We start from the raw sequence: 26,904 nt of genomic DNA on the forward strand, positions 1-26,904 counted from the left end.
CTGAATTCATCTATTCATTATTTATTCATGCTGGTGGAATTGATTCTCTTCCCACTCTGGCCTGTGTTGGCATTATAGTCTGTTGAAAAGCATTCAAGGACTGTAATTTCTGGTTAAGTCATCTGTGGCCAGGAAGAAAATAAGATCTAGTAGCGTCACATCGTCAACCTTTTTGTGGCCATTTGTTACCTGTACTTCAAGGATTAATTGCCGCTGCCCATATCCTATTGAAAAGGGACCTGAATTATTCAAATGTGGTGGGAGAATCATTTCTGTTGTTACTGTGTTGCAATAGCTTTTATTAGCTAGTTAGCAGAACTTCAGTATTAACATTGTAGCTTACATACATTTATCTATAAGCTGTTTATTCACATTTATCTATTCACTACACCCATAGCACACACTTCGTATTAAGACATTCAGTTAAATGACACCTTCTGGCCAGGTAGGCGACACTTTTGTGTTAGCCTAATTGTTGTGTAGCTAGTTGTGTTTGCCAGCCCTGGTAGCACGTTTTTTTTAGTGTACCGCACGAATTCCACTGAATAACAAAGATGGCTACATTCGTGTTTTTAACAGCAGCTGAAAGCTGACATGAATATCAGGGGTCCGTTTTTACATAATGTGTCAAGAAATGTCTGAAAATGTAAGGGAACCTAAGCGCAGAGGGTTTTCGAAATTAGCCTATTTGTACTTGTACGTTAGCCACAAAAAGCTGACCATACCAATCTGTAGTTTTTCTGCAGCGTTGAAAACCTGGATGTCTTCAAAAATATGAAAAAAAACAAAACACACTGTAACAGAATTCTCTTATCCGGACCACAAGGCGAAGCTGTAGCAGTGGGAACATATATTTATTATATCAAATTTACAAGGTTCATTTTGCTCCCAGCATGCTAACATCAGAGCAAGTCAATCACTGATCGCCTGCCTCTTTTTTCTCCCCCCCCCCATTTCCTTGCTCTATTCCTCTCAATTTACTCACTTTCTCCAGATCCAGAGGAAATGGTGATGCTTAATGGCCGCCCCCTCCCGAGGTTGTTGGCGTCGTCGCAATCATAGATCCATCATCAGCGGAAAAGCTCTCATCATGGAAACCCCCTACCTCCAGACAGCGCTCCATGACTACTCCTGTAGAGGGTGTAATTGCTGAGGGAGGGGTAGTGAGACAGAGACAAGCTTGCCCGTTAAGATAAAAATCACCCAAACCATGTAGTGTGCCTCTCTTCAAGGAGGGGGGAGGGTCTACATTCGAGTCTGATTTCTTTTTTATTTATTTCTGTTGATGTAATCTCTGGAGCAGAGCAGCGTTAGCTTGTTTAAAGAGTGGGTGTGGACAGAGCGTGTGAGGTGAGGAGAAAGCGACAGAGAGGAAGAAAGAGAGAGAAAGAAGGAAAGAGATGGTCCTCCACACCACCCCTTACTCCAGTGCCTGTCTGCACTTCCTGGATGGCTTGTCGTGGAGCCTGGTGTTCCCCTGCTACTGGCTCCTGGACCGGCTCCTGGCCTCCTGCGTGGCCACCTCGCTGGAGAAGCGCCAACGCTCCCAGGACCCCTGCTCCTTCCTCACGCTGTGTGTCCTGATCTCTGCGCCCCTGTACCTGCTCCTCCTCCTCGCCTCCCTGCCCTTCGCCCTGCTGGGCTTCATCATCTGGGCTCCCCTGCAGGCCATCCGCCAGCCCTACCTGTACACCTACCGCAGGTTAGTGTGGACCTTGGTAGAATGGCACGGTTTTTTTTGGGGGGGGGGTTTGTACTACTTGTTTTCAACCAAATTAGATATTTGATCTCTTGCCTGTGGTGTTGCGAGTGCTAATTTTCTCTAAATTCACACCATAGGAGAGTCCCGGGACACGGGGAAACTCTCTAACTCTAACTGTATTAGAAGATATCTGGTTCTTTGATAAAAACAGTAAAAGTGCACACAAAAACTCAAAACATAACATGAAATCAACTACGACTCCCAACTGTACTTTTTGGTAAAAAAAACAAAAAAACATCGCCAATCCTAAACTTCAACTTTTGTTGAGCTTATGACAACAATCAAACAAATGTGTTTCTGAATTCTTTGTTTGACACATTCTTTTTAAGCTAAGCTGCCACGGTCATGTTGAATATTGTTCTACCCGTTACAGTCGCTGTATAATGAACAAAAGGATTAAGCTTTAAAGCTTTTTCAGCTTTTTAACTCTACACAACATGCATGCAACCGACATGATATTATAAAGTCGAGCCAAGGTTCTCAGATACTCTGAATTCCTTCTCACAACGTCCCTGAATTCACCATTATCTATTAACCTGAACAGTTTATGATGCTGTATATGGTATCACTGTAATCCCTGACCATCTAAACATCAGGGTAGACGTCACCTTTTCTGTGTTATCACGTTTGGTTCAGGAGATACGATGCAAAATACATCATTCGGCGATGGCAGAGAGTAAAATGGCCGCCATGAGGCGTTTTTTGGGATGGCTCCAAACTGCACAACTGTACCAAGTTTCATGTTTTTATGAAAAGGATTCTCAGAAACAAGGTTGAAATAATTCAAACCAATGTCTGTTTACTATGTTTAGAATTAACTCATGTGTTTATATGTTGGGTAACATTAAGAATATTAGCAAAAGAAACCTTCGTTCTATGTCTGAGGTGCCTGTTGTTCACAAGGTTTGCAGATTTCAAGATTTCAATCTACTGCAAATAGTTTGCTCATTGGTCTGGCTTTCCAGCTGCCAGGCTCATCCAGCTCTCAAGTGGCTACCCACTAAAACCGCAAACTCTGAAATACTGGATTTGGCTCTGTTTGCTGTGGAATAGCAGCACTGTCTTCCAGTAGCTCAGCAGATTTCCTGGTGGCACACAATGTAAAATCAATTGGTGCAGAGATTATCCCGCGTAACTATCTAGATTCGTATTTTTCCGCACCAAACATAACCAGGACATATCAGCACAGCGTGTTGGGGATTGAACTCCAGGTGCTGAAATATCCGGCTGTCAAAACTCACTTTCCAGTCTGTTATTCAAATTTGAACTAATAAGGCAGGATACCACACTCTCATGTTTGTGTCACATACAGGATACTGTAGATCAAGGAGATGGGGGGACAGTCGGGGGCTTATCGAGACTTGTATATAAAGAGAAAAGTTTCGCTGTTGTCAGTGAACTGTTTTGAGGCCTTTGAGATTGAGTTGATATCTAGTGGTGGTTTCCGTGACCAGTTTAAATCATGCTGGTGCATGTTGGCCAAGTCTGCATGTCCCCTCTAAAGGCAGAAACTCAAGGTGACATAAACTTAATAAAACTCACCACGGCTTTTCGCCACAGGGCAGCTGATCTGATCAGGTTTTACCGCACCTTGCTGTGTAAACCTGTATATTAATGAGGAGAAACCTTGAAACTACTTTATCACCCCAGTGCTTTAGGAGACGCAGCTTATGCAGTACAGTAATACTGTCCATGTCATGAGTTCAGACAAATATGTTGACATAGTTCGACATTTTGGGGATTACGCTAAGAACGGAGCTAGAGCCAGCAGCCGATTAGCTTAGCTTAACATAAAGAAGACTGGAAGCGACTGGCCTTGCCCTGAAATGATTTCTCTGGGAACTATTTTATGAGGTTGCCAGGCAACCGGCTGAGACTCCAGGAAGTCAGTGGCCCAGATTCAGTACATGACTACATGTAAAACAACACATTGGTTGTCTTAACACTCTTTTAAGATTAAAGAAATGAAATATAACATGTTAATAAACAGGCTTTAGAGATGACGAATTTCTTTACCTTGGGACAGAGCCAGGCTAGCTTTTTCTTCCTGCTTCCTGCTCATTATGCTAAGCTAAGCTAATCGGCTGCTGGCTTTATCTTCATATTTAGCATACAAACATGATCTATCGATGTTCTCATGTAAACCTCACGTGAATAAGCGTATTTCCTAAAATATCAGACTTTTCTTTTAAAGCATTATGGAGGTGTATTAGGGTGCCCCTGAGCTTCTATTTAACTTATTGTGATATTGTGTTTTGTTGCTTACCTTGTGCAGACCAGACAAACATCAAGCCGAGCAGGGCCAGGCCGGGCCAGGGGGTGTTGGGATCGGGGAATGGAGGCCACAGGGCAAAAGCTTCTGTTTCTGTAGTGCCAACGTATGCCTGCTGCCAGACTCCCTGGCCAGGTTCAACAACCTGTCAGACACCCACAGGAGAGCCCGGGACCTGGGGAGGAGGATCCGCAACGGTGCAAGTCGGCCTCAGATTAAAATCTACATTGACTCACCTACCAACACTTCCATCAGGTGAGGAGAGCTTTCTCTTGGGCTACAAGCATTTATTCTTGACGTAAATATCAATCAAAGGAATACATTTTGAATACTTCTATCTTTCCTTCTTTCTTTCTTTCTGTTCTGTTCATCAGTGCGGCATCCTTCAGCAGCCTTGCCACAGGTTTCCGCCGCACCTCCTCTCTGGACCAGCGTCCAGACCAAACACACACCACCAACGGCCCAGCCGAAACTGAAATCGAACCCCTCACAGAGTGCCCAATTCACCCCTCAGGTGCCACTGATTGCCCCGTTCACCCCTCTGCAGGAGACCAGGCCTCCTCTGAGTGCCCCCTTCACCCAGACGGAGCAGACAAGACAGGAGACTGCCCCCTCCACCCTACAGGGACTAACAGCAACTCAGACTGTCCCGTTCACACCTCAGGGGAGGCTCCAGACTGCCCCATGCATTCCACAGGGGCTCAGAGTGGTCAAGGCCATCATGACTGCCCCATGCATGGGGAAGGGACCCAGCCAAAACCTTACCCAGACTGCCCACTTCACACCTCAGGGGTTCAAATCAGCATCAGTGCCCCAGAGCCGGACCCCCAGGAAGAGGAGGCCGAAACAGGAAACCATCGGCCTGGGGAGCAGGCAGGAGACTCGGGCAGCATGACTGCCTCCAGGGAATCCCTCGCTCGTTACCATGGAAGTGACGGCGGCGTAGGGATATCCTCCAACAACACTCTCTCTCACGTCCCCCGCACGTCAATCTTTAAGCGCCCTGGCCGAAAACGCCGCCACGGAGATGAGACGTTCGACCACGAGATCTCTGCCTTTTTCCCTGCCAATTTGGATTTCCTGGCTCTACAGGAAGTGTTTGACCACGGAGCAACGACTAGACTGCGGCGGCAGTTGCATCGCTACTTCCCCTACGTGCTGAGTGATGTTGGGCGGTACGGCTGGAAAGGCTGCTGCTCAAGGTTCAAATTCCTGAACAGTGGGCTGATGCTGGCCAGCCGCTACCCAATTCTGGATGCACGGTACATGTGTTACCCCAACGGGAAAGGAGAGGACGCACTGGCAGCTAAGGGGGCGCTGTTTGCCAAGGTCAGAAATTTTACTTTACCTTCTTTACCTACTCTTTTGCTTGTTTGAACTGTATTGATGCACACTGCAAATTCTAGTCTTATTTGAAGGAATAGTTCGACATTTTAGGAAATTGTATGAGAATATTGATATCACAACAAGAGGATGGTTAAAACTTGATGAGGCAACCTGACAGTGACGAACTCCAGGAAGTCACTGTATATATATAAGTCACATATATATATATATATATATATAAAAACGTGTTAATAATGCTAGTAGGCAGATTTGTTTACCTTTAGAAAGAGCCAGGCTTGCTGTTTCCTCCTGCTACCAGTCTTTATGCTAAGCTAGGCTAAGCTAAACGTCTCCTGGATTCGTTCTCATAGTGAACGGACAGACATGAAATGGAAAGTGAAGGAACACATTTCCCAAAATATTCACGTATTCCTTTGTTGTCCTTTGGTGCCACTGTGGCGCATCTGGAGTGCTATGCGCTATTGCGCGTGGCACGGAGCTGGACATGAAGCCCTTATTGTTCCATCTCGTGAAGTGAGTGTGTGTTTGTGCTTGTGGTACCAGACAGACCCAGTGAGGGTATTTATATAGACTACATCCTGCTTCACGCTTCGCACCCCCACATAACAGATCCCATTTTAACCCCTGGTGTTTATTGTATAACGTCCGTGCCCCTCCAGCTGATCAATGACTCATCCTTCCTTCTTTACAGCCCCATGCATCTTACAATCCTTCTTAGTGTACGCATACTCATCACCGTATCCTCAGCCTTATCATAATATCATCCACCTTCGTGCCAAGTCTCAAGCATGAAGCGGAACTTAATCAAATCATGTAAATGAGCCATATTCCACAATGTATCCGCTCTCCACGCGCCGTTTCCTCATTCACGTTTCAACAATATAAGTTGTCACGTTGTAACGTTTCACGTGTCTATTTTTAGACCGGGCTATTCTTTTTGGAGACTTTGACCAGACTGCACAGCAGTGATTTTTGAGTCAAAAGAGCGAGACGACTTTCACTCCTTACCGTTATCCTGGAATCATTTTTGTATTCAGGGTCTGCCTTTCTATTCATACTGCAGGTGTAACAGGAAGAAGATCCTTGCCCCCCCCCCCCATCTCATTTCATTCAAACTGAGCTGAATTAGAACTAAATGTCACTGTGGGCCTAATTTTATGCTTCTCCTGCAGCAGATGTGTCTCTGCTCTGATCGCTGCTTGGTGCCGTTTCAGCCGAAAGCTAATCTTGTCATCTCTGATGCTGCTATCTGTAACTTTGGCAAGGCGGTAATTGAATCTGCCCATTAAGTCTTTTTATACTAAATTAACTTGTTATACATTTGTGAAAGAGAGTGTGAGTGTGAGCGAGAGTGTGAAAGCGGGACAGAGAGTCAGAGTTAAAGTGACCTGCCAGCTGTCCGCATTAATTACAGCAGATCTCCGTAGTGTGGCAAAGGCGCCACACTGCAAAACATTTTCTTCCTGCTACAAAAACTTTGATACCCCAGTATCTACAGTATTTGCTCTGTTTCATAACCCATTTGATGCCCTCGTGTCAATAAATCCACTCAACGCACTGTTGCCACAATGTTGCAGCGATGGAGAATCCGCAGATTGCATACAGTTCTTGGTAAATGCACTTACTTACACCCACATCCATTCACACGTTACGCATCTGTCATTGTGGTGAGTGCACGCACCGCAGTAATTACAGAACACTCACAACCTTTCCACATCTCCCGCTGCTGTGTGGAAAAAGCAAAATAATAATACACGTCGCCGTGTGTTTTCAAGGTCTTCAGCATTGCGAGTTTGTTAAGAAATTACCATAATTCCACATGTGCTGTGTGTCGTATTGAAAACACGGCACTCATGGTATCATTTGCAGCTAAAATGTCTGTTTACCGTGAATGTGTGTTCTCTCAGCTGTTTAAATCTATTCAGACGTGAACACAGCTACCAAAATAACTTTCAAGCATTCATATCCATTAACTGGCCCTTCCCAGACTCTCCCACCTGAGAGAACGGCAGTGAGTACACTGTGATTCTGTTTAGAGCCGCAACTAATCTGAATCTCTTGATATTTTTCTCTTGATTAATAGTTCAACTGATAAAATGTCCAAAAATGATGAAAAATGTCCATCACAACTCCCCAGAGCCCGAGGTGATGCCTTCAAATCGCCTTGGTTTGTCCGACCCATGGTCCAAACCCCAAAGGTTTACCCCTCATATCATCCACATATTTGAGGGGCTGGAAAACAACGTTACGCTCCCATCTGAATCCATTTCAACAGTTATTACTATATGGCAGCAGGAATGTTGGAACGCTGGGCAGGCATCTTAGCTTAGCAGGTTAGCATTGCTAGTGTTGGCTCATTAGCACAAAGCGCACAGCTGAGGCTGATGGGATGGACAGCTTGCAGTTTGTACTTGGTGATGGCAAAGCCAGTCAGATTCATCCTCCGAGGACCATGAACGTTCATACCAAATTTAATGGTTGTTGAGGTATTTCAGTCTGGACACAACGACATTTTAGAAATGACGTCACTGATGTATCCCACCTCCCACCAACCTGACATCAACCACTTTAGTCTCTTCATTTATTTGATATTCAGTATCATATTCATTTATTACCTTACGACAGGTTCATTCGCGGTCATTTTGAGCTACTGTGATTGATTTATTTGCTCAGTCGCGTGCCTTTTGTGTGGCAAGTTTTTGTCAGTGGTTCAGGAATCATCCAGGTCTGCACCCAGGTCAGCTCTGTAGTAAGAGCAGTGGGACATTTTGCTTTCCTTAATATGTTGTTGCGCATTATCTTATATGTATGTTTGTTATGCATGGAGACACTGAAAAACATTGCACACAAAGTTATTACTTGTGGAGGCTTAAGAGTTGCTCCAGTTGCTCCCGATGGTAACTGAGGGACATCCTGTCATGTTTCTTAATGCAGTCAGAAGGGTCCTCTGACGTCTAAGTCAAGCAGTCCATTAGGCACTTTCAGCAGGAAGACACTTCCGATGTAGATATGACAAGACATGTAGTCTTAATGCGGAAGGTACTTTCACTCTGGTTATACAAGCCGAGGGAGCAGGATGGGTTCATGACATGGCTACCAGTGAACTGATGTGGGCTACAAGCAGAGGGATGGGAGTTCTACAGTGGCTTCCTGTCTAGTTTTTCTTGTCCGAGTTTGATTCATGCTTCTTGCCGCTGGAGTCCTTTTTTACTCTGTGTTCTGCTTGGAGAGAAGAAGCGGTAGTGCACGATGTAAAGACAACGCGTAGTGAGTCAGTGATGAAGCGAGCAGCGGTTGGGTGTGTACGTCCCGTTGTTTGTGTGTGTGTGTGTGTGTGTGTGTGTGTCCCTGTGATGAGCGTTGACAGTCTCTTGAGTTCATTAATCAGTGGCGTACTGTGACTGTCAGGATGTGAGTCTGGATCCGATCCAGTTCCCGCTGGGACGGATCCGCTTTACGTGACCTGATGCTGACGACGGGCACCTGCATGTGTGTGTGTGTGTGTGTACGCGTGCGGGCCTGCTGGTTGTTTGTGTCCGTACATGCCCTTACACAAACCAGATCTAATAAAGACACACTCCATCACAGCGTACATGCTGACAGTCTCATCCTGTTAGCCCTGCTGCCTGCTGACTGTCACTGCAGTTTACAAGCCGGCCTCGCATCCCCGTTTCACTGCCTCCTCGTATATGAGGTCACTCCAGGTCCCCCTGACGAGCTGGCTGCCAGCCAGCTGGCAGGCGCATGTCTCAATGCAAGCTGCTTATACTCCCCTAACTGACAGAGAGGGAAACCAAACAATGTTAAACAAACTGATTCTCCCTTACTGCCAGGACACAGGTATTTAGACTGCAGCTAGACCCACATGGCTCCCAATCCAGCATGACTGACATGCCTGCAACTAAGTGCATTTACTGCAAGTGCTGTACTTACAACTTCATAGGCTACTCCATTACATCTCAGAGGCACTTTTTCCTGCACCACTACAGCTTTAGCTACTAGTTGCATTTCAGATTACAATTTTTCACACCCCTCCTGTCCAGTGAAAAACTCCAAATCTGGTGATTTGGAATATATATTGTTCTGATAAACTGAAGAAATAAGTGTTCTCAACCATTTTTCTGCATAATCAGTGCTTTCACTTTTGATACTTTATGTGACTTTAGCCTAAATGTGGGACTTTTGCTTGTAGTGGAGTATTTTCACAGCGGTATTGGTGGTATTTGTACTTTAAGTAAAGGATCTGTATACTTCTTACACCCCCTTTTGCTGTAAAATCTTCCTCAGCTGGTCTTCATGCTCTCTGGATGTTTATTCCCAGTGAGCTGCAACAAAATGATAGGCTGAGGCTAGCATCGCTAAAATGTTGCATTTTGGTTTCGATTCATTGGTGCGTCATTTGCCAGTAAAGAATTGTTTGCTTGCTTGTTTTTTGGATTTGTTTTTTTTTAAACCGGGCCATGCCATATGTTGATATAGCTATTGTCGGTGGAATTATTTGAGAATCAGACAATGTAATAACGAAAGATTGGCGTAAGAGTTACTTAAGGTTGGCAAGCCATTGATAATGACGGCAGTTCCATAAATTCAGTTTATTGTGTCGCTATCAAATACCCAGGCAAGTTAGTCAATGTGCCAGAGTTCAAATGGACATTTGAGACGCTGTTAAGAGCCATTTTTTCGTGTGCCGCGCTCTCAACCATCAATATTGACCGATCTTTTAGAGCCACGCTGTTGATTTCTTAGTACTGTATGCTCGTTCAGCATCGGCCTTTGCTAGCCCTTCCTTATAACCCATGCCCCCCCCCCCCCTTCCTGGCCAGGCTTTCATGTGCAGGCTTTCATGTGCCTGCTGTTCATCCCTCGCCCCTCTTGGCAGCCTTCCAAGGGCGGCATCTTGTCGCGTCCCCTCCGCGGACCTTTGGCCATTCTCGCTCATCGCTACCCGACGCTCCGGCTGGCTCCGCCGGCCAGCTGGGATGCCTCTCATTAGATGCAGTTCATTTGATGTACCTGATGTTCACGCTGACGCTGTGTTTGTTCTGTCATATCAAACACAAACAGGGACGCTCAGTCAGAAGTCGTCGTCGAAGCGGTAGCCCCTTCAAATTCGTCCTTTTGTCAATTTTGTGTGGCTTGATACTAAGCACTCATTGCTGTGGTGCTTTTGCAGACATCACATCGGTCAAAACATTGTGGGCGGAACAGCAACACCCATCTTCCATGGATTTTCCGTTGATGAGGCTTCCATAGGTGAACTACTCAGTTCTTCCATTTATTTCAAACACACTGTAATCATAAAAAGAGCTACACACACGGATCAACATTGCAACATTTTTGTTTATTTTTTGGCACAGACATCAAGTGAAACTGTGCTTCATCTAAACCGTATGGCTAACTGGAGGCAAGGCTCATGGACATGTGCACGCTTTCACAAAGGCTGGGATTCATAGAGCAGGGCCATGTGGTACGCACAGCTTCTCCAATCTGACAAAGAGAGAGTCTCGAACCTGCACGCAAATTTTGTAGCTCTTGCCAAGACGCCAAATGTAAAAACTTGGATGAACTAATATCAGTTTAAAGGCTCATGTGACTGAAAAATGGACAATTAAGACTTTTAAATGACCTAAAACTGCATTGGAACCAAACAATGTACTGACTCAGTGTCCCATAACTGAATGAAACGTTTCATTTTTTTCAACATAGATAGGTGGGGGGGCGGGATGATGTGACCCCAAGGATCAACCTTTAATTATATTTCAAATTCCAACATTAGGTGCCAAAGCAGAAAGTAGTGTGCCTTCATGTAGCAAGGCGAAAGCTAAGGGCACGTTGGTCAGGGTGGTGGACGGGCAAGTGGCACGCCTGACTTTCCATCATGAGGCCGTAGTTAGTTTGTTTCCCATCGCAGATGTGCAATTAATGTTTTCGTTAACTGTAACCGCGACCTTTCCCTGACCTTAACCAAGCGCTTAAGTCATCTAACCATGCCCATACCTTAACCTTAACCTTTCCACAACCTTAATCATATGTAAGTTACCATGGGAAGATACCCAGGAAGTGGACATTTTACATGCATTTTCCTTACATTGATGAACATTGTTCGGGGGTTTGCAATGATCAAACCAATATTGACTTTTTTCTCTGGCCGCAGGTTTGTTCTGAGAATGTTCTCATTTCTCCGGCACTGTATCACGTATGACGTTTTTATGATGAGTTTTATCTGCGTTACTTTATTTCAGTTTGGGCTACTTACTACCGAGCACATGATTTATGTTTATTACTACAATGAACTGAATTTAATACCAACTAAGCCCACGATGTCAAAAGTCTACCTCCAGCCATCCTCTGCTATTCCCACACTGGTTTATTTCAATTCTAAGCACATTCATATGCTGTTCTTCTTGTACCAATCCAGTCTCAAATCTAACTTGGGGCACAAACACGGGCATTCTCATAATTTCCCCATGGATGTATTTACCTGGAGAGCAGCAGCAGGTCAGCAACGTTGTCTCTTGTCGAGAAGTGACGCACCAGAGAGGGGGAGAGAGAGGGGGAGAGAGAGAGAGAGAGAGAGAGGCAGAGATAGAATATTAATTAAAAAAATGTTTCCCTAAAGAGACAGCCAGCGCTGGCTCCGTAATTAAAGCTTTTCAGTCTCAACATTTATCCCCTCTTATAATTATTTCAAACTACTAAGTGCATGGTTGAAGAGTCATGTGTGTGTGTGTGTGTGTGTGTGTGTGTGTGTGTGTGTGTGTGTGTGTACAGTTTGAATGCATTACTACGGATTAGGCTTCAAAACAGGGACACACTCAAATCTAGATTGGATAAAATGGAAATCAATGGGGGCAGCACAGTGGTGCAGTGGTGCAGCAGATGCATGGCTCATCTGTGGTTGCGTTCACGCCGTTCTTTTGTGGTGGATTTCCAAGTTATTCCTGCTCACTTCTCTAATAATAACTACGTGACATCCCAGAGCTACGGACTTGAGACTCGACTTGAGTCTGACTTAAGTGATGAAAATGAGGACCTGAGACTTGAATTGGACTTGACTGCTCACTGGAATCGGCAGACTTGCAATTAACAAACTACTGACAAACCTTCAACGTTATTAACAGAAGATTTAAAGGAAAGTGTCTGAATGCCAAGTCATTTTAATGTTCAGCATTCAGAGGCCTGAAAGGCTTGCAACTTGTAAGACCTGACGACTTAAGACTTAACTTGGACTTGTCCTCAAGGACTTAGACTCGTCTTGATTGACTCGAGCCATCTGAATTGGACTTGTTTTGATTGACTTGAGATTCCACTTGAACTTCCTTTTGACTCAAGACTTGGACTTGTCTCAATTGACTCGAGATTTGACTTGTATCAACTGATCCAGGACTTGGCCTGAACTTGTCTCAATTGACTCGTGACTCTTGACTTTTCTCGCTTGACTTGAGACTTGACCCGGACTTGTCTCAGTTGACTCGAGATTTGACTTGTATCAACTGATCCAGGATTTGGCTTGAGCTTTGAGAGGATTTGAACTGGCCCAAAAGACTTAGCAGTCCTGTCGTATACAGTGTGTAATGAACGGGAACAGAGTGAAATGGATGCAACTTGGAGAGACATTTGGGATGTTGATTGGACTTGAACATTCTTCAAGTTAATCAACAAATTGTCTGACACAGTGAAGTTCAGCTGCAGGCAGGATTCTACCCAGAACACCAGTAAATCTTTAGCACAGCATAGGATTTACAGCAGCAAAAAAAAACGCCCTTACATTACTTCTACACTACATTCCCTAAAGATAACACTGCTGCCGAGCTTACATTGAAAAGACTGAAATATAAGAACGACTGTGGTTCGGTTCATCTGCAAAGACTGACCAACAAAACCACAGCTCATCTGTCACCCTGCTGCTTTCTGCCGCCTGTCTGTCATCATGACAGTGTTGCTGCTCGGTTCTCAAGTTAAGCGATCACACTCATGCGAGTAATGCGAGGTGAAATCTCGGCTCACTCCGCGTCTGATGGCGGAGTTGAGGTAATTAGTTACAGCAGCCTCGGAGGTTTCATAATTAGGCTTTTCTAACTCCGCTCGGTTTGGTTGGCTTCCAGTGTGAAATCGCCTCTCATAGCTCATTTCAGTTCCACTCGGTTCTGTCTCAGTGGCCTGTAATGGGAGGGAGTCTTGGGAAGTTTTAGCCCCCCATATCCTGCGTTCTGACATCATCCGAACGGCATCCTCTGCATAGACCACGGACAATATAAACACATTGAAAAGTCCACTCTGTCTTGTATGCATGCACACACTCACACAAGAATCCCCTCAGGCCTCTTGTCAGTTTCAGGGTGCACACACACCTATTGAAGCATAGATAACCCCCCTGAAATATTAATACAAGGCACGGTATGCAGATAGAGAGAAGAGCAGACGGGGAGGCAGAGGGAGAGAAGGAGCAACAGAAAGAATGAGGACAGAGTCGGAGTGATGGGGGTGGGGGGGATGGGGGGGGTGGAAAGACAAGATGATTAGATGAAACTTTGATGCTCCCCTTTGGTGAGAAATAAAAAGCAATGAAGGAATAAAAGTCATGTAATAGAAACAAATATGGGCTTTAATGCTACTTTTTCTGCTATTTAAAGCGGACTGAGTGAGAAAGACTCTCCTGCCAACATTTAGGGCTGGTTAGCTTAGGTTAGCATTAAGACTAGCTAGCCTGGATCAGTCTACCAGCACCTCTAAATCTCACTTGTTTAAGCCACACAAGAGACAAATTGTAAAAACAAGATATGACGTGTTAGTTGGCTTAGTCGAGCTTTGAGCAGAGCCAGGTTAGCCGTTTCCCCCTGTTCCCAGTCTTTTACGCTAAGCTAAGCTAAGCATCTCCTGGCTGTAGCTAACAATACTGGTAGTGCATTCACCAACGTGTCATAGTCATTATGTATGGAAATATGGAAACGTTATAAAGTTTTACACCCCAGGTTTCGGGTGTCAACCAACACGGCCTCACAAATCTTCATTGACTCGCATCTTCGAAATCACATCACACTATTAGAAAAGTTAATGCACCATCTGATTTCTGCGTTTAACAAAATTGGATGAGTTTTTTGTTTTGTTTTTTTCTCTGCTCTCCCAACCAGCCCATTCTCACGAAACACTCATTCCATTAAGAGTAATTGAATTAGTGCCTCGGATCTTCTGAGGGAAAGGTGCGGCCCGTTGCTGTAAGGTGTATTTACTGTACTTCAAGTCCACAACACAAGCTTTTGTGTCGGGTATTAGAGTCAAGCTAATTAGGCTAATGCTTTATTATGGCCTTTAGGATTTTTTTTTTTCCACTGGGAGCTCCGCCCGGATACCAAGCCAAAACAGCCATCCCATTACTGGCAATCAGTTTCCATTTGTCTAAATAAAAGTCCTCTCCTCTGTGGGGTGCTTTAATGCCGTGCTAATTCATCGGAGAGATAAATGCTGAGTTCTTTCTTCATCGTGGCAGGCATGAATCGATCCGCTCCCCTTAAATTATGCGCATTCATTCGACTGAACGGGAGCGTCACGCAACAAGCACAAGTCACTGCGAAAGAAATCAGAAATCGCAGTGGTTTAGAGAAGAGTGTTCATATTTTAAGTTCTGTTTTTTTTTTTTCTTTTTCTACATTTTATTGCAGCTTCAGTTGTTGTTTTTGTAGTACCAATGGATCTATTCACTGCGCGTGTTGGGAAAGGTGTCGCCTGTAGTGACGAACCCACAGAGAATCATCACCACACGGAGCTGCACGGAGCTTTTTGCGTAGCATCCTTCAGCTCATTTTTAGGGACCGCGACTTTATTGCTCTTTGGGGGGTTAACCACACTGGAACGCCCATGCAGGCACAGGGAGAACAATGCAATCCTTACGCAAAAAGGCCAGCTGTTCTTCTGTTAAATCCCAAAAAAAAAAAAACAATAAAAAGATAAAACAAACAGAAAGGTGAAAGTCCCATTTTCCTGAGGATTATTCCTGGCAAAAACCTCGCCAGACCACAAGCTTTTAGAGCAGCAAATGTAAAAAGCTTCCATTCAATGGATAAACAGCATGTTAAATTACCATTGTGCTGCAACTGGCAACAGTCTTGTTGCTTAGATTATGATTTGATTGTGACGATGGGGCTATATGAGGATACTCCTGTCCAGGGTCTGACAGGGTGTATTCTGTCCGGTTACAGATCGACTCCACCCAGACACCTTCCCACTTCAAACTAACCACCCCACAATTACCATCTCCCTTTCTTTGCAACCCTTTATTCCTCCTCCTCCTCCCCCTCCTCCTCATCAGTCTGCATCCACCCACCGGCACTTCAGAGCTGCCAGCCGGCCTCAGCTTCGCTCCGTGTCTTGTTTCTGTGTCGCTGAAGCACTTCTCAACACTGATGCTAAAGGTGTCTGATTAAATCTCGAGTGATGTTCAATTTATCGCAGCTTTGCTCGCGCGCTTGCTGCTGCTCGGGGGATGGAGGAATTGAGTTCTGGAAGGAGTACTGAAAAATGTGTAACGTGTATGAGGACATGTAGAAAGAATAAAAAAAAGCCTACTACTACTGTGTCGTACTTGAACACACCTAGAAAGAATTAACACTCTCTTCTCTCTTCACTTCACTTAGTTGGGTTTTCTCACTCCAATGCAAATACATCATCTTTAAGTCTTTCACTGGACTGTTATTTGAAGCCTCCATTTTGCCTTGTGTTTACCATGATCAATAGCTGACCCCCCCCCGTCCGTCCGTCCGTCCCCCCCCCCCGCTGATAGAAAAATCTTCCATGCCCCTGGGACCATGGCAGACCATACATAATGCAGCGTAAAATGTCAAGACTGCAAATGTCAGGGAGGGAAAATCTAACATTTTTCCCTTTAAATGATAATCAACACCATTTTCATGTAGGAAACTGCTTTCTTTTCTTTTCTTTTTTTTGCTTTTGGTACGATAACACATACCAGAATTCAGAACATGTTTACCTTATTTTTTTTTTTTTGTTCTAATCACAGTGTCGGCTGGTTCTTGGCTCTACTGTCTAAAATCCTGTGTTGTACAACAAGACCATGAGTCATAACCAGCCGCGCTAGCAGCTTTGCTGAGCTAAATGCTAACCTCGACCTGCTAACGTGCTCACAATGACTAATGCTAACATACTGATGCTAAGCAGGCGTAATGTTTCCCGCGTTCACGGTTCAAGGCGCAGCAATGCAAGCGTTTAACAATGAGCATTAATTATAAATATTGCAATTCACCCCGAGGGGGCAACGACTTTCTGTACCGAATTTCACGGCAATCCATCTAATACTTGCGGAGACTTTAAGCTCGGATCCATAAACGTCAACCTCATATTTCAGCCTGGGCCAAAGCCAACAACATCCCTCCAAGTGATGTGTGTTATATTTCATCTGCGGGGGAACAACTGGGTAGTTAGCCTTTGCAGTGATAGACAATGAGAGAGACCAAACTGGATACTGTTTGATTGGCAGGCGATCTAAAGTAAAGTGCCGAAAAGCCACAGCAATGGGCACTGAGTGCATCTGACAATTGTTTCATAATGTATATTTATAATTCATACCACAAATGTTTGCTCTAAGTGCTGCTGTACGTCTGAGGCGGAACACAAGCGGCAGATGCCGTGTCTGGATGTCGGATGCTGATCAGCAGAGACAAACGGGGCTCGATGCTTCTTGCCTTTTTTTTTTTTTTTTTTTTTTTTTTTTTTGCGACATCGGTCAACTGCAGCAAAATGCCAACGCTAACGTTCCGCCCGCAACCAGCGCGGAGGGAGAGGAGCGCGTGCAAATTCATTTTTTAAAATGAGGCATACATTTTCATCACGTACAAGGCGCCACATGAACAATATATCCAGCGTTAGAGACTTCGTTTGGACTTCATTTCACATGTATAACCATTTATTTTTCACAGGCTACATCCCGAAATGTGCAATCCAGTTTCAGTTTTTAGTCACGTGTATGTGTAATTTAGAAATCCTTTTTGTTGTTGTTGTTGTTGTTGTTTTCTCCACATTCTCGTGTCCCTCTCATCTGATATCTGATGTGGTTCTTTTCTGTGAGTCCTCTGTTATGATATTGTACTTGCTTGACGGAGGCAAATTGGAGATCTTCCGTTTGTCATAATTATGGACAATCTCAATTACAAGACCCACATCTCGTAATCACAAGCAAACTATTTCATGATTATCGTCATTACGCCTTGCCCGATCTGATTGGCGGCGCGCTCCGAGTGGGCTTTGAATGTCGCCGTGACGTCGCTACATGTTTGTCTCCGCTCTCCCGCAGGTCCACGTGGGCACCTCCGGTCAGGAGCAAAGGGTCGTGGGATACCTCACGTGTACGCACCTCCACGCCATAGAAGGTACAGTGGCATGTTCTACAGCCGTCCAAACTCTCTCTCTCTCTCTGTCAAACACACACACACACACACACACACACACATACACACACACACACACACACACACAAGGGAAGGCACATGCACACATAAATGTATTCATATGATTTCCATGACGTTGCCTTTCACTTTTCAAGCCTGTCTTGTACAAAGAGTGGAGAACATCTTTGTGTGAGTGTGTCTTTGTGATTGTCTCTCTTCCTCTAGCCAGATAGCGACAACCCCCCCCCCCCCCTTCGCCGCCACACACACACAGCCCTGTATATGTGTGTGGTTGTATGTCCAGATAGCTAGATAAATGGGCACATCAAAACCCCTGCGTGCCTCCTCCTGCTGTTCCCATGGAGACTGGCTCAAGCTTTTTAAGGCGTCACAGCCCTATTTAAAGCCTCCGGTCGATGCCTCCCTCATTTTTTACCAGAGACACGGCTCCCCCCTTTGCCTGCTATTCTGGGCTCCTCCTACGCTTCTCACAGGGCTAAAAATAGCAGTGCCAGGGCTGTTTCTAAAGATACATCAAACATAAAGCCTTTGGGGGGGGGGGGGGGGGGGGGGTAAGACAGCGCAAACGGGGGGAGGAGCACAGAGACCTGATTCTTTTCTGAGAGGAAGGAGTTGTACATGAGTAATCTTTCCTGCATGAGTGCACGGGTCATGATGCCGGGTGACTGACCACATGCGCAGAACATGCACCCAACTCAATACTACGCTGACTGTCAACGGGGGTTATGTCAGTTACAGTAATCGCGATCTATTATCGCGACGTGAATAAGTAGCGATTACTCCTTAAACTGTAGAGCAGAGAGCGACACAATACAGCACTTTCTAAGGACCAAAGAGCCGCAGGCTGAAGCTACAGCGCATGGCGCCTACCTATTTGTCCCAAGTTGTTTAGGTTTGATCGGGTCCGCAGGTTCCTTGTAAGTGCTTTTGTTTACAAGTCTCAAGGCTCCCTTCTGAAGTATAAAAATTGGATTTGCATCCATTCCCCCATGCTCCCACACAGTAAGTAGTGTATGGAAGTGTAAGTGTGTGAGGAAGCTTGATTCGAGAAAATCTTGATTGACGGGTTTTCGCGTCCCATTAATGGCGTCTGAGCAGCGATTTCAACAAGTCTTTCCGTTTTGATCAAAGGACCATCTGTGTCCCATTTTGAGAAGGGGCTGCCCTCTTTGAAAAATGCAGCCTACGAAGCCGTGTTCTTCGGCGGCTTTGCCATCTCATGCCACGCCATTATCCAGCCTCGTGGCGTCAGTCGATTTCTGTTTTTGGGGCGGTGGAGGTTAGTTTGTTCTGCTTGGTCCCGACCAATCCGGAGAAGGGGCGACATATCTGTTGTTGTTGTTGTACACCTGTCCATATTTAGTTTAAAGTGAGATTTGTCTCCATTCTGACTGGCTGCTTGTTTTTACAACTCGGAGAGCGGTCGTCGATGGGCCCAACACCAGACCCATTTGAGCTGCTGAAAGAACAAGGGAAGATGTAGGCAGCGATTCAGAGCACCTCCTCCCTAAAGCGAGACAGTCTGCTGAGGATTAAACACGATGGGAGGTGGTATTCAAATATTTACTACCAGCACGAAACCCCATTTGCAAGTTGGCCGTCGCGCGTTGAAGTGAAACGTCGCCCATGACCTCCCCGTAGTAAACCCGGAAATGCGAAGGGTGCAACACTGAACACGTTTTCTAGCGCCGAGAGCGCCGGGACCCACAGGGAGCGTCTTCCAAAGTCGGACAAAAGAGGGGCAGCGTTGCCCACCTGGATCTGGAGGGGCCTTTGGAGCGAGGCACGTGTACCGATTATTATACCGTTCAGTTCTAAATAGACATCATCCAAGTTTCCCAGGCAAGTTCTCCTCACACGTGAGTTTTCACACACAGAGAGCTGAGACAATCTAGCGTGCGCACACACACACACACACACACACACACACACACAGGCAAATGTACAGCAAACACACCCCCGCAAAGCCCCAGCTTCTTCTATCTCTAAGTGATCCAGACACACGCAAATAAAACACAACACGTTGCATTTCACATGCACTTGAGCTGGGGCTGAGAGTAATCAAAGCCAAAGCCACCTACTCACCCACCAATATCTTGACACCTCTTTGTTTCTCACACTCTCCACTATTCGGCTGTTATTTCTCTCGCACACGCTCTCACCCACCGCCTCCCTCTGCTCACCTCCTCCCTTCTCTCTCGAACTCCGATGTATCAAATCTGCTGGCGGAAGAGCGGACAGAAGAACGCGGCTGCCGAGGCAAAACAGCACCAAAAGGGACTTAATGTCAGTAACGTAATAAACGCACTGAAGGACTGAGTTCATAAGTGTAACGGAGGAGACGGAAACGGTCAGTAAAACCGGGGACAGTTTTGCGCGGTTTGTAGTTTGAACATGTAACAGTCCACCAAGAATACATACAAACCTCCATTCGTATAAGTGATGTCACTGTAATGCATAGTAAAGCTATATATATATATATATATATATATATATATATATATATTTTTTTTTTTTTTTTTTTGGGCCACTTGGGGGCAACAAAATGTAAAGACAATGTGGACATATTATTACCTTGCGACGTCGCTCTGGCTACTGTGATAGCAAACAGTTGCCTTTCACGCGTCTCGCAGACACAGAGCGACGTTAGCATGCGGAAATATTGACTAGCGCAGCTTTAAATGCGTGGGAGCGGCTCCAAGCATAAGGGGTGCTGTATGTCGTAACCTGTTTTGCAGATCAGACTGCATCGTTTTGCTGGATTTCTTTTTTCCCGTGCTCTGTTGCGTCACATTGTGTCCCGTTGTGTTGTGTAATAGACTATTCTATATTGCCTCATACCATATTGTGTTTATGTATTTATTTATTTGTACAGGGGCAAGAATGTAGCATAAATCAATGCCACACGCCACAGCTTTTATAGCCTGAGCTAATTTGCCATGGCCGCCCCTAGATGGGCCTTTAAAATACATAAAAGTCAACAACAGATACACAAGAGAAAGTACAAAAAACACATGCTGAACAAGGTGTCATCGTACCCTAAAGTGTGGTATTCGCATCATAATATGTTGTATGCTAATTCCACACATTTCTCGCTCATAGCACTGATACAGACGTTGCTTTGGTGACTTTATGGCAAACGTTTTGTATCCGTTTGCTCCCTTCGCTTCCTCCCTCAAACACACCCGCTGCGCTGTCTACCAGGTGATGCGCCCGTGCGCTGTGAGCAGCTGGACCTGTTGCTCCAGTGGGGGGCTGAGTTCCGCCAATCCTCGTCCCAGCCACCCGCGGGGGAGAAGGCGCTGGATGACCTGGTGGCCTTTGATGTCATCCTGGGAGACCTCAACTTTGATAACTGCTCCTCAGGTACGCAGTTGTGTCAGTCCGAACAGCACACACACACACACACACACACACACACACACACACACACACACTAGCGTGATGGGGATTTCATCTCCCAGTATCCCTTCCTCCGCAACTCGCTGTGTGCGTATGGAAGATTTAAAATGCCTGAATAAAGACAAATCAAACAAAGAAATAACGTGAAATAAAATACACTTAGTTATATGTATTTCCTTTTTGTATATCTGCATCTGCTCTACATAATTAAATGAAAAATACATGTTAAAAATATCAATATTCAGAGAAAAAAAACGTACTTTACTTATTGTATTTAGTATTTTGTGACGAAAGCCTCGACGGCTGCGTTCCCATGGAAACCGCGCTGTCCTGATCATTAATGCTTACTTACTTATCAGGCAGCGATTACTTAAGAACTCATGTAACGTCTTGAAAAGAAGAGTCAGGAATGTGTTACATCTTTTGTGCTGTTTAGACCAAAACTGTGACCGTGTGTGTTAAGTTGCACGCTCTCTCGTGTCTTTTTCCAGAGGACAAGCTGGAGCAGCAGCATGCACTTTTTACTCAATACAAGGACCCGTGTCGCCTGGGGCCAGGGGAGGACAAACCATGGGCTCTCGGTAATAACACGCACACACACACACACACACACACACACACCAAATCCGCACATCCGCCACTTGGTCCTCCAGGAACACAGTCGGACATCATCCATGCTGTAGTTCTTCACGCACATGAAACATCCAATACATGCATGCATTCTCAGAGAAATATATACACATCAACGCCACAAACTACTCCGTCACATTTCATCCTGAAAGGCAGGTGCTAGTCTCACATAAACCCCAGCAGCTCTGGTGAAATCTGGTGATCCATACCGTGCACAGCAGAGCGCAGCAGAGCAGACTCTAATCTGGCTCTGTCTGGTTGAATCAGGATGCACCCACTGTGTGAATTAAAATACACCCAGTGCAGCGTGCTGATACATGGGCATTAGTGACGCAAAGACTGGAGGGTTTTGGTCTGGATGTGAAGCATTATTTAGGCCAGCGGTATTTCGGGGACAGTGTGGGCAGGGCAGAGTGAAAGGGCTCGTTCGGAGAAGGGCTTATTTATTTGGAGAGGAGCATTTCGCTCGGCGATCCAGGGGAACGGATCTGCGCCTCTCCCTATTAGCCAGGAGAGGAATATGGGGGGGGGGGGGGGGGGGGACCATTCTTCAAAAAAAAGAAGAATGGTTCAACGAATCAATGAAAGAAAGGGAAGAAAGATTATCCCATTTCGTAAAGCGTATCCAAAGAAGATTAGACCTAAATGAATACAATATCGAGCCCAAAAACACAGGCAGGCAGAGAGCCAGACTGCCAGCTATTGTCAGATGTTGCACTGGCGGCGTGTCGATAGATTCCCTGAAATGCGCCGAACTCTGAGAGCTCCAGGAACCTTCTGGTGCCAGCCCACCCAGCCGCCCCAGTAAGACAGACGGGCTGCAGGACTTGTGCTGCGTTCAAGTCACGTGGGAATTGCACCCGGCCTGGGACCACTTGGTAGTTAAAAAGCGGCAACATGGAAGCAAACTCACACAGTGTTTGATTGAAGCTGTGAAAATTAAAAGGTTCCAGCGAAATCCGTCTTCTCTGCTCCCAACTGACACGGATCCCCCCCCCCCCGATGCGTTTGAGTTCATGTTTGATGGCAGATTAAACACGTCAACCCGCAAACCAACAAACCCAACGAGTACGGTGACTGTGGCTCCCCATGTATTTTAGGAGTTGCGGTCGAAATTGGTGTGAAAGAACATTTATTTTCTTCCCCACACATACACTACAGCTTGCCGTTGACTCCGGGATTTATGAGGACAGAGAAGCTGAGGTCGTGTTAACCACCTAAAAGAGGGAATCTCGTGTATATCTACACTTTCCCAAACGAGCTGAAACTAGCAAAGCAGACAGGCAGCAGCCAGTCTGTGTGGCTGCCTGCCTAACACCTCACCATCTTTGTTTCGCTGATCTAAAACCTGCTCTTAGACTTGTGAAAAGTGCCGGCTGTGCATCAGACGCCTAGTTTTCCTAAGAGCTACCACTCCTTGCGAATTGACTGGAGTAACTTCAGACTCTCTTCATACGGGGCGTTTTAAACACATTATCCAGCCCACGGCCTCGCATCCTCATTGTCAAAAGGATCTCTGAGTGCCCATCTCTCTCTCTCTCTGGCTGTTATATTTCACTGGTTGATGACAGTGGATTGTGGTCTGAGGACCATAAAGGTGGAGATATATGCTCTCGGAGCAATGTCTGCTGGCGCCCACACTGCCGCGCTGAAAGAACCCCAAGCTGTATTTTTAGAGCAGCGTCACTCGGGGAGGGAGAGGCCGCTCGCCGCACCGAGGGGGCGGATTGTAAAGCATACGCCAGATCAATAAACAGGCTGCCGAAAATAATGGTCGCCATATTTGCAGGTATGCTGCTGCGAATGGAAAAAAAAACGTGGGGTGGAGATGAAGGGTCAGTTCGTCTATCTGAATCTTGGTCCTGACAGTCGCTCAAAGCATGACCCCCCCCCCCCCGTCTCATCTGAGAGGTTTCCGTTCAGTAGCGAAAGCAGGCAATGGGTAGCAGGAAGTAGGAAGGCGAGGAAAGTGAAGGTGAAGGACAGAAAATGTGCCCCTTTGGATAGTTTCCGTTTCGGAGTCTTTTCAAAAATGTTGGGATGGTTGGAAATGTGTGAGTCTGCCTGCACTGTGATTTCCATGTGTCACCCAACAGGTACTTTACTGGATCCCAGTGGCCTTTATGACGACGAGGTCAGTTCACCTGAAAGTTTACAAAAGTAAGTCACGCGCACACACACACACACACACACACACAAACTTAGGATGACAGTTCATTGACTCGCGTTAATTCCCGGGAGACTCACTCGAACCTTTACCGCATCACACCACATGCTGGAACTCGTCTTAATCAAAGGTTTTAACCCCATAGTCCCCGTAATGCAGCTGTTTGACTAACTATTTGGCACCGCAATGTGAGCACACGTATGCGCACACATTTCTCCCGCTGTGCTTGTGAGGATTGCCCTTGCCACAGGTCTGGCTCAGCCTTAACCTTTACGCAAACCTGGATCTAAACCCAAACCTGGATCTAAACCCAAGGCCCGTGAAAGGCTGTTTGACGACTAAAACGTCCTCACTTTGCAAAAATGTCTCCATTCGAGGTCTAAAATCAAGGCTGGTCCTTACAAAGACGGAACAGTCAGGAGCGCACGCTTCGCGGGTCCCACATTCATTCCTTAAAACCCAACTTAACTCAACGGACCCCACTTAATTGTATCGTCTTTTTTCTGTTCCACCGCATGTTTGTCGTTGCATTCTGCCAGATCTGACTGTGTGGGGATCATACTGACTCAGTGCCTTCCTCTGCTTTGTGAAAGATGTTGGTGGAAGCCACTAGAATGTAACAGTGCACCTGAATGGAACAGCAGGCAGTAGTACAGTCAGTAGCAGCTGTCTGACTGGAAACACAGTAGCAGGTTTAGACTTTCATAGGTATTAACTGCATCACCTGTCATCACATTCTAAGTCCCAGTCAAAAGCTGACCTTTGACCTAAGCACTGCACTTGATTGATTTGTGATTTTACCGTCTACTGAGCCTTGCCCCCCGCCACTGTGTGTGTGTCCGCCAGAGTGATGGAGAACGAGGAGGGGAGGAAGGAGTACCTGGTGTTTCCTCCCAGTAAAAGCCAGTGTCCCGCCAGCAGTCAGAAGGGGAGGAAGATCCCACTGAAGGGCAACGGACGCAGGATCGACTACATCCTCTACAGCGACGAGGGTCTGCAGCAGGACTGGAAACTGGTATGGATTACAGCATAAGGAAATCGAAACATTGTCCCGTCTTCAGTTGTCTGAAATGAAGACCGAAAATGTAAATCTATGAACCCCTTTATGGTTTTACAAACAGTTACGTCTTTCAGATTTAGTACGGATTCAGCAAACAAGATATATAACGTATTAATGAGTGAGCTCCATCTCCCCCCTGTGACCAGTCTTTCTAAGCTAAGCTAAGCTAATTGTTTTCCCATCTCATGTAACTCTCGGCGAGAAAGCAAATCCGCCTGTTTCCCCAGAATGTTCAACAACCACTACTAATGGTTTGCGGCTGCAGGTTTTTAAAAAAAATGGTGGCAAGTACTTGACTGATCAGAAATGTTCAGCGCCGCGAGCCCCGCCCCCCAAAGTTCCTGTACTTTTGGAAAGTACTAGCCCCCTAATGTCCTGGGTACTCAATTTAGACTGGCACTGAGTTCCTCCAAAGGTTCCCAGTCCCTTGGGGAAAGTTCTTGTGGTAGAAACACAGCTTAAGTTAAATATTTAAAGCGTTTTAGAACCATCTGAGTTCTGCAATCTTTGCTCCATCAAACCCCTTAGACGTCCGCAAACGGGGTGAACTTATTGCGCTTCCATTCAGGGAAGCTTAGTGCAAGACCTCCGCCGACCTGTGTGCCACTTTCACTTCAGCGGGGAAGTGACCTGTTCCTGATCCACTTCCTAGCAACAAGACGCTCAGTCGGTGTTTCCACAGGCGAATGTTTGACTCGTTTAAAGGAGAAAAGAGATTTTAAAGACACAAAAGAGAGCGAGAGAGAGGAGAACAGCGCAAACGGAAAGGAAGGAGGGCAACGCTGCCATGTCTGTCTGTCTGTCTGTGTGAGGGATTGGAGAGGATTGGAAAACCAAATCACATCATTTACATAGAACGTCCCTCTCTCTCTCTCTCTCTCTCTCCTTCCCTCTCTCTGCCTGACTCGCCCTGTGTCGTCCCAAACCACGGCCACCTGATGCCACCGTGTGCCAGAATGTAGTTACTGCAACATCATCAGCCACGTGATACTGATCAAATATGCCGCTGTTTTGCTTCCTCACCTCATGCTTCCTTCCAAAGCCAGGTCCATGCGGAACTGCCCCCCCCCCCCCCCCCCCCCCATCCCACCCTCCCACAACATATAATGGTTTATAAAACACTATGATCCTATTCAAGAGCTGAAAAGTAGCATACATTTAGAAATGAGAAGTATGTACAAATAAAGATACAAAAAATAAAATCTATACTTTTACAATATTGAAGTGAAAGTAAAACATATATACAATAACAATTAATGTGTGTGTGTGTATATATATATATATGATGGTGTTGTAAACAGCTGTAAGGGCATTTTTAAGTGTTTATTAATGTACAGTATTTGTCAACAATTAGAATTTGTCCTATGTAGACATATTTTATATTATTACAACTGTAGCCTCAGACCCTGCTATCATAAACCGTTCCCAGTTTCCAGGGGGGAAAAAACCCAGCGTACACTACCTGCCCAGCACCAAACAGCAGACAAGTTAGCAGCTAGCTGAAGAGTCCGATATTCATCTCAAAACTCCAAATACATGCTAATGTCGCTCTGTGTCCGCAGGATTAGACAATAGGTGACAGAAAGTTGGCTATAACAACTTTATATGGCCATGTGGGAGATGCTTTCAAGCGGCCAACCAAAAAAAAAATCAATAGATGCCGCTTTAAATTTATAACAGAATGTGATGAGTTCATACTGATTTGATGGCAGCTCTCTCCTCCTCCTCTTCCTCCTCCTGCAGGAAATCGAGGAGTTCAGCTTCGTCACCCAGCTGGCCGGCCTCACCGACCACCTGTCTGTGGCCATGCGATTGGCTGTTTCCACCGGGGAAGAGGAGCCTTAG

General features: G+C 45.7%; 1 protein-coding gene across 1 annotated transcript; it reads left to right on the forward strand.

The window, feature by feature from the left end:
- The first annotated feature begins 1,400 nt into the window (after positions 1–1,400).
- On the forward strand, positions 1,401–26,904 carry smpd3 (sphingomyelin phosphodiesterase 3). Its single transcript, XM_070907920.1, has 9 exons — positions 1,401–1,702; positions 4,038–4,289; positions 4,409–5,363; positions 17,686–17,761; positions 21,005–21,166; positions 21,694–21,783; positions 23,929–23,992; positions 24,846–25,014; positions 26,803–26,904. The coding sequence occupies exons 1-9, from the start codon at positions 1,401–1,403 to the stop codon at positions 26,902–26,904; spliced, it is 2,172 nt and encodes a 723-aa protein (XP_070764021.1).

Source organism: Enoplosus armatus, chromosome 6, assembly GCF_043641665.1.
Source record: "Enoplosus armatus isolate fEnoArm2 chromosome 6, fEnoArm2.hap1, whole genome shotgun sequence".
In the NCBI taxonomy this organism is placed as follows: Eukaryota; Metazoa; Chordata; class Actinopteri; order Centrarchiformes; family Enoplosidae; genus Enoplosus; species Enoplosus armatus.